The 8,484-nt window shown below is 58.7% G+C and overlaps 1 protein-coding gene across 1 annotated transcript; it reads right to left on the bottom strand.

Annotated features, from left to right (window-relative positions):
• Nucleotides 1–1,418: 1,418 nt before the first annotated feature.
• POLD4 (DNA polymerase delta 4, accessory subunit) lies at nt 1,419–2,408 on the bottom strand. Its single transcript, XM_007944701.1, has 4 exons — nt 2,312–2,408; nt 2,064–2,159; nt 1,850–1,961; nt 1,419–1,443 (listed from the first exon to the last, which is right to left on the bottom strand). The coding sequence occupies exons 1-4, from the start codon at nt 2,406–2,408 to the stop codon at nt 1,419–1,421; spliced, it is 330 nt and encodes a 109-aa protein (XP_007942892.1).
• Nucleotides 2,409–8,484: the final 6,076 nt, after the last annotated feature.

Genomic DNA, 8,484 nt, shown 5'->3' with positions numbered 1-8,484 from the left:
CCTTGCTCCTTCCCTCCTGTGTGATGTTGGCCTGCCCTGAACCTTTCTGAGCTTCAGTTTCCCTCTGTGAACTCTACCGTGAAGGTTTCTTTGGAGGACGGTGATAATACACTTAAAGTACCCAAGACACAGTACTCAGTGAAACGGAGGCTGAAAAGGCCACTTAGCTTCTCTGTAGGCCTGCTTCCAAGTAGTTCATCTCCTCCTTTGTCTGCCCCAGGATGGAGTGCTGAGGTACCAATGAAGGAAGAGTTGTGGAAAGGGATGTTTATTCATTCTCCTTGCCAGACCCCGTCCTGGGCCCCCTAAGCATTGTTTCTGGCTCTAGCCAGTTCCCTGCCACAGCCCCTCAGATGGTGGCCACCTCTGAGCTGGTTCTGCAGGTTGAGACCCTCCCCTAACCCTGCTTTGGATCTAGACAGTCCCTGATGTGGAAGCAGAGATGCTTGCTGGGAATATGGAAGTCTGTCTGGACTTCTGAGCCACGAGTCCCGTGGATCCTTCTTTGGCAAAGAAGCCATCTCTGGGGTGGGTGACGATGGGTAGAGCTCAACTCAGAAAACTCACTGCCAGTCAAGTAGATTCCGACTCATAGTGATCCCTCCTTGGGTTTCTGAGGCAGTATCTCTTCGGAAGTAGATTGCCCAATGTTCCTTCCAAGGGGTGGCTGCTGGAACTGGTGAATTTGAACCACCAGCCTTCTGGTTAGCAGTCCAATGCTTTAGGCACTATGCCACCAGAGCTAGTGGTCACTTACCATGTTTCCCTTGGCTCGTCAATGAAATGACTGAAGTGGTTTCCCTGTGCACCACCAGGGGGAGCCAGAGGCTGGTCAGCTCTGGGCAGGACCTTCTCTCCTGAGGCAGGCACTCCTCCCTCCCTCTCAAGCCTGGGACTTAGGTGGCAAAGAGGTGCCTGCACCCAGGACACTTGTGGAAAAAGAGGTGGCCTGGTACTGACTTGCTCCCACCTACCACTTGGAACTGCCAGCCAAAGCAGGGACCGGAGGTCAGGATTCCAGATTCTTTATTGGCAAGCATTGTGAGCCCTTTGCCCTTTAAGTTCAGCCAGTCTCTGCCCTCAGATGCCACTGTGAGTCTGCCCTCAGATGCCTCGGCCGCTGAGTCTGGTTCTGCCACAGTGGGAACCCCAGTGTTTAGGGAGACACGTGGCAGGCTCAGCAGAGTTCTGACCAGGTCTGGACCTCACAGACCACTCTTCATCTAGGGGCTCCCGGAGCCTGCCAGTCAGGTGGTGGGCGGGGCGGCAGAGACATCTCAGCCTTCCCTGTGAGATGCTTTCCTGCCGCAAGTCCCTCCACAGCCGAGCTGAGCTGAGGGCAGCAACTGGCTCTTCGTCTGTCCTGAAGGTCTTGATGGTGGCAGGACTGCCAAAGGCAGGAGGTCCGAGGCGGTGTCTCAAAGGGGATAGAGATGCCACAGGCTGTGGAAAGCGGGTGGAGGGGGAGAAGCCAGAGAGAGTCACCTGAGTCCCTGGTGATCTGAGCTTACCCGCCCCAACCTCCGGCCACCGGCCACCGGCCGCCGTCCTTGGCCAGCCTCTCAGTCCTCAGATAGCCCCTTGGGCCCTGCAGGCACCCTTTTCCCTCCATCAGCTTGAAGACATAGAATGGTTAAAGCAGCCTTCTGCCGCTGTGCGGGTCCCTAGGGGCGCCCTCCTGCCTGCTCAGCAAGGACTGGAGGGGGTGTGTCCTGGCTCTAGCTAACGGTAACCTGCATCGCCTTCTCCCAGAGGCCAGGCAGCCTCCCCAGGCCAACAGGGCGGTGGGCCCGGAGAGGGTCCTGGCTCCCTTAGATGCCCCCCCACACCCCCGTAGCACCTATCCGACCTGCACTGGAAGCGGGGGTCTCCGGGGTGGGTCTTGAGCACCTGGTGCACCTCTGCGGGAGGGTCCAAGCCCATCTGTTCCGCCCGATGCCAGCGCTGCAGCCGTGTGATCCCTGCCAGTGGGAAGAAGACATTGGGGACGTGTGGAGGTCCGGAGGCCGTGTGGGTCCCGTTTCCAGCCCGGTCCCAGGAGGCCTGGGGACAAGGGTGCTCACCTGTGCAGGGCCCGTACTGCCAGGCCAGGTCAAACTGCCTCAGCAACTCCAGCTCCACTTCTTCCACATCCCCGCCGGGGGACTGGGGCGCCTCCCCTGCAAGCCAAGCTCCCCTCAGGCCGGCCGCCCGTGCCTCGCAGCCCTGTCCACCCCTTTGCCCCCGCCATCCTGCAGCCGGACCCGCTCCCTCCCATCCCCCTCCTTTGCCCACAGCATCCCCTCCTCCGGCTGCCCCACACCTCAGAGACCTGGCTCGGCTGCCAGCTCCCCCTTGCTGTGCCCGGCAGGCCCCTCCCGCCTCTTCACTGCGGGGTAGGAGTCAGTGATGAGCCGCTTCCGGCCCATGGCGACCACCCAGGCAGGCAGAGAAGGAGGCGACTGCGGGGAAGGGGCGAGAGAGACAGCTGCTGAGAGGGAGAAGGGGCCAGCGACGGGCAGCCACGGTGACCCAGACGAGCGGAGAGAGGAAGTCCGGCAAGTTCCAGGGATGACGCCGCTCCCCACCCCCACGGGCACGCAAACAGGAAAGGCCTGAGCCAATGGCAGGCCACCTCTCCGAGGCGGAGCCCCGTTCCAGCCAATTGCAGGCGACGTGAGGGAGGCGGCTGGTGGGCTGGGCCGAGGGACCTGTCAAGATGCCCCAGACTTCCCCACCTCTGCCTGCCCCCCTCGGTCAGAGGCGAGGTCTCCAGGGACTCGCAGAGCGTTATCCTCGGCCTCTCACTTCCGTCTGCCCCTCCTAGGCAAATGTTCTTTTCAGCCTCACTAATCCCCGTGGCCGTTTTATAACTCCCCAGAGCCCCACTGGAGCCTTCCGCTGGCCTCTTGGCCCAGGCTCATTGTGGGGCAGGTCTGGAGGTCCAAGTAGTCTACTCCAGCCCAGCCCCTTTCCTGCTCCCACCCCACCCCCACGGACCCAGGAGACCTGGCTGGACAAGCCCGTGGGTTCGGAGAGCTCCTTTCTCAGGCTTCGCCCAGAGACTGGCCCTTAGCAGTACAAGCCAGCGGCTGCCTTATCAGCTCTCCCGGGCCCTGCTAGTCCAGAAGATGCCACACTGCGCAGGAGGCAGAGTTGAGACGCTAGTCCCCTCTTTACTGGCCTGGACGCCCAGGTCTTCATCAGCGAAAGCTGCTGTCTCTTTCACAGTCCTGTAGGAATGAGCAGAAAATACAACACTCCTAATGCTTACAAATGGAGTTCTGGTAGCATAGTGCCTAAGGCAATTTGACTGCTAACCAGAAGGCTGGCGGTTCAAACCCACCAGCCACTCCTCCGAAGGAAGGTTGGGCAATCTACTTCCGTGATACTGCTTCGCCAACCCAAGGAGGGGTGTCTGTGAGTCGGAGCCAACTCAACGGCACACAACAACAACAAATGGTTACAAAGCACTCACTGCATACCAAGCCCTGTGCCAAACGCTTCCCCACGTGTTAATTAAATAGATGTACAAAAGTGTTTGGAAGTAGGAAGTGTGGGTACTTTATGATCACTACTGAGAACCCCCGGGAGCTCTGGTAGCATAGTGGCTAAGGCACTTGACTGCTAACCAGAAGGCTGACGGTTCAAACCCACCAGCCACTCCTCCGAAGGAAGATGAGGCAATCTACTTCTGTAGTGATTGTTGTTGTTGTTGTTGTTAGGTGGCATGGAGTCGTTTCCAACTCACAGCGACCCCATGCACAGCAAAACAAAACACTGCCCCATCCCACACCAGCTCCATGATCCCTGCTACAGTTGAGTCCATCATCGCAGCCACCGTGTCAATCCATCTGGTTGAAGGCCTTCCCCTCTTTCGTCGACCCTCCACCCTACCAAGCATGACATCCTTCTCCAGGGAACGGTCCCTTCTTACAACATGGTCCGTAGTGATACTGTCTCGGAAACCCAAGGAGAGGTCACTATGAGTCGGGTCCGACTCAACAGCATATAACAACAACAACACTGAGAACCCCTGCGCTGTGGGCCTCCCCGCCTCCAAGAGCCCACAGGCTAGCAGGGCAAGCACGCCGGGATAGAGCTCCTAACAGACAAGAGGGGAAATGAGGGGCAGGCACTGTAGGACCTAGGGCTGGGCCACTATTGGAAGACCTCCTGGGGGAGCTGGGCTGCGTAAACAGTATCTCCCAATTCTCCACCCATGACCTTTGTCTCTCCTGTCATCGCTGACTCACCCCTACTGCCGCCTCCCCCTCACTGATTTCCTGGCAGCAGGCGAAAGTGCTGGCCAGTGGGAGTCTGGGAATCTGCAGCAGGCCCAGCACAGCTCTGATGACCCCAGGGGTGTCCCGGCTCTTCGTCCACAGGGTGCGGGGCTGGAGGGCAAGGCCAGCTCCTAGGGCTCTGCCTTCTGCTTTCTCAGGCTCCGGGGTCTGGGCGCACTGTGTTAGGGGGAGAGCTGGGTCCCAGGGGCATGTGGCCAGTGGTCGTCATAGGAGCAAGGGATGGGGAGTGACAGGCCAGCCTTCAGTGGCTTCCCTAAGGGGGCTGGAGCGGGGACTGAGCACTGTGGGTGCACTGCTCTTGGCTGGAGGCCCTTCTTTGCTTTGTTGTCTGGGCTGGGCCATCTAATCTCCTCATCTACCTCGTGGACTAAGTGGGGCCCACATCCAGGGAGGCAGGGGCCCTGCCGAGATGGGGGAGCGCAGGGAGGCCCTCTCCACGGGGATGGGAAGGGCTCAGGTGCTGAGTCCATCCAGGCACTGAGCACTCTGTGGGGAGATGGGGCCAGGCTCGGGGGACTGCCACCCCTCCCTGGGGCCTCAGCAGGGACCTCCTAGACAGCTCCCAGAGGTGCCAGCTGCTGCCACCACCCACCTCCTGAGACCACAAAGCCCTGAGGGAGTGGGGAGCCCTGGGTGGGGCAGACCCCTCCTCATTCCTGATCCCTCCCGTCCCCTGAAAGTTGATAGCCGTGGGGCCCTGCCACCGCCCAGAGAGCGTGAAATGGGGAGTGCCGCTGGGCAGCCACAGTGGCTCCTCCTGCTGCCTGGGTCGCTGCCCTGCTCTGTCTGTAGCCTCGGGCTCCTGGCCTACTCTCTGGGCGCTGTCTGGGCTGAACCCACCAGTGGCCCCCACTGGCCCTGCTGGCCTGGCCCATCCAACCAGAAGATGTCCCCCTTGGGCTTCAGCTCCCCCAACCCCAAGAACAAGAACCAGAGTGGTCAGCTTGAGCCCAGGCCCCTGAGGCCTGGCGTTGTGGCCTAGAGTGAGAGAACTCTCCGTCAGCAGTGTAGGCCTCTCCTCCCAAACAGATGGTGGGACGAGCCCCAAGGGAAAGAGCACCCACTACAGAGCCGCGCATGTCCTTTGGCCTGGCTCCCCAACTCAACATCTGGACCCCAAGGTGCACTGGCAACTAGACCAGACCTCACCTGCCACTCCCAGGCGTTTCCTCCTGTCACCCACCTGCCTGAACCCCTGCCCTACCCAGACAGCCTCCTAAGCCACCCCCCAAACTGCTGTTCTGGGGCCTGTCCCAGTGGAGCCTTTAGGCTAGAGGGCCAGCTGAGGTCTGAGTTGTGAGGGACTAAGATCTCTCTTTTGGGGAATGTCCTGAGACCCAGACCCTTGAGTCACCCTGACACCCAGAGTCAGATGATGGGACTGGCAGGAGTGCTGGAAACCCCTAGGGCTGGCCCTTGTTTTCTTGGGGGACCCAGTACCTTCCTGAGGGCTGAGCCCCATGGCTGACTGTTCTGAGGGGACGAGGATTAGGCCTGGCTTACTTCAGATAATGTGGCAGGACAGGTTGGGGGTGGGGGCTCGGCGCTGCGCCTGCACAGCCTCTGAGCCCCCTCCCCACCCCAGCTCTCTGTGGGGCTTATAGGGAGCGGCAGGTAGGGCTGGGAAGGTAGGGGCAGGTGTGGAAGGGAGGCAGTTGCCTGGGGCCCAGAGACTATGGGGTGTGTCCTTTTCTCCTCCTTGTATATCAGCACCCCCACTCAGGCCCTCAGGCCCTGCCACCCACCTGAGCTGGAAACCAGGCCAACTCAGGGGATTCTGGGCAGTCAGACTGACACTCCAGCCCCTAACACACTCACACGCCCTAGGCCCCTTCCTCGCCCTACGGACCGACACTCTTCCAGGCTTCCCTTGTCCCTCACTGTGCTCCCAGGTACCCGTCATCTGAGTTCTCTCGTGGGCTTACGCTCTGGATCAAGCCTGCTCCAGGGAAAGCTTCCTTAGGGTCTCTTGCCTCTGCTGCCACCAGCTGTCTCCTCTGTTCTGTTCCAGCCACCACTCCCCACACCTCCAGTCCCCTCCTGGTTCACCTGGACCGTCTGGACAAGGCCTCGAAGATTCAAGAAGGGGTCCTTCTGGCCATTCCTCACCTTGGCCACCAGGTGTCAGACTTTGTCCAACTGGAAGGAAGGCCCTCCTTAACCATTTCTACTCCAGCAGCCAGGCCCTGGAGGTAGAGCAAGTTGGGGAGGAGCCTAGGGGTGACCTCTAACCTAGCAAGGCTGAGGGACCAACCAGCCGACTGACCGTTGTGACTGGGAAAGGGCTGGACATAAAGCTTTCTCCTAGCCACCCCCACCCCACTGAAAGGGCTTTGTCCACTGCTGGGAAATTGGGGAACTGGGCTGAGTCAGGGAGCTCAAGGACTAGAGGGACAAAGGCAGAGACAGTTGTGGCTCCAGAGAAGAAGGGGGGCTGAGGGAGCCACTCATCAGAATGCTTGGAGGGCCTGAACCTCTGGCCCCTCCCTGCCCACTGGGTTACGGGCAACAGAGGCCCTGCTTCGCTCTTCCCCGTTTGGAGTGGATGAGTGTGTGTGTGAAGTGAGTGTTTGGATGAGTCCCTTCACATGCCAAGCAGCCCCTTGACCTCTGGGTGTTGGGCCAGTCTTTGCAGAAGGGCAAAGCTGACCTCGTGTCCACTGCCATCAGCACCTTCTCCAGATCCACTCCCACCCCACTGGAGTCACCACCCTCGAGGACTGACCCCCATCCTGTCCATCCTCGCAAGCACAGGTGCGTCTCCAGGTATCCTCAGTGATAGTGGCACTCTAATCTCCAGTGCACGTCATCTAGAGAGGACAGCGGGGGGTCTCTCCTTCATGCCCATTCTCCCAAGACTTCCTTGGAGCATAACGTCTAGAGGTAATATCCCTCAGGACTCTGCAGGACACCAGGTTCTTAGGATACCTGGGCCCCTGACTGTAACCAAAGAAAGCTTGCCTGGCCCCTCACCCCATCTCCTGAGGCGACTGTGGGTGAAGAGCCAGCCACAAACTCACTCCTAGAAAAGACTAATGATCCAGCCCTGTGCCACAGAGCTGGCATCCTCACAGGAGGCACAAAGGACACGGTGCCAAGGCCCAAAGGGGGCTTTGTACCCACCACCTCATTAGGGAGCTCTCTAGAGGAGAGTTCAAGAACGAAGCTCATATCCTCTAGTTGTGGGTGCTCTCCTCTGCAGGCTACCTCTCTTGTCACCTTCTCCATCCCCCTGGAGAATGCAATCTGGTCTTTGGCCCTTCCCTTCCTCAGTTTGCCTTCACTGCTACCCTGCCTGCACTCTGGCTCACAGCTAGCCACCCAGCAGTCTGGTCACTAGCCCCCTAGAACCCCTGGACCCTGTGGTTCTCTGCCCTTCCTGCCCTGAGTCTTCAGGTCTTGCGTGATGTCCTCTCTCCACCTGTCCCCCCTCTGCTGCTGAAGAATGTCACACTCATATGGACTGGCAGTCCTGGTAGTGTCCTTATTCTTGTCCCCAAGCCTCTCCATTCTCCCAGCCACCACCCTGCACTCAGCAGATGATGTGTTTAGATCTCATCTGTTTAAAAACAACACGAAACCCAAGAGACAAGGTTGTGGTCACTTCTTGGTCACAGCCAGCTACCCAGAGAGACCGAATAGTTGAACCTGTGGGCTCAGGACCATAGTCACAGGGGACATCAAGCTCAATTGACATGACGTACTACACAGAACATTGTTCCACCTCCTACTTTGGCAAGTGACGACTGGGATCTTAAGGGCTTGCAAACAGCCATCTAGATGCAGTGATGGGTCTCTCCTCGTCCAGAGCAAAGAGGATTGAAGAAAACCAAAGATTCATGGAAAGAATTAGTCCTCGTGACTGGTACACCATATGATCCGCAGCCTATATGCTGGTCTTTGCTTCCCAAGTGGATGAGACCAGAAGAACTAGATGGTGCCCAGCTACCACTGTCAACCATTTGGTGTGTGGGGGTTCTACATAGGAGATTCTGGATAGAGAGGGAGAAGAATCATTTGTGGGGAAAGAAAAGGGAGACCAGGTTTGCTGGTCTGATAGAGCCTGGTGGAACCACTGAGACTATGGCCCCTAGCTGCCCTTCAGGTCTGGAACTGAACCCACACCTGTGGCTTCCAGCCAAACAAAAGACAGGCATAAGAGTTGAACATTTACCTGAGGTAGATACACTCCTTGGAG

The sequence above is a fragment of the Orycteropus afer genome, unplaced genomic scaffold (assembly GCF_000298275.1).
Source record: "Orycteropus afer afer isolate SDZICR_OR568_19922 unplaced genomic scaffold, OryAfe1.0 scaffold00130, whole genome shotgun sequence".
Taxonomy (NCBI): Eukaryota; Metazoa; Chordata; class Mammalia; order Tubulidentata; family Orycteropodidae; genus Orycteropus; species Orycteropus afer.
Note: the sequence above shows the minus strand (reverse complement) of the source record. Positions and strands in the feature narration are given on the sequence as shown.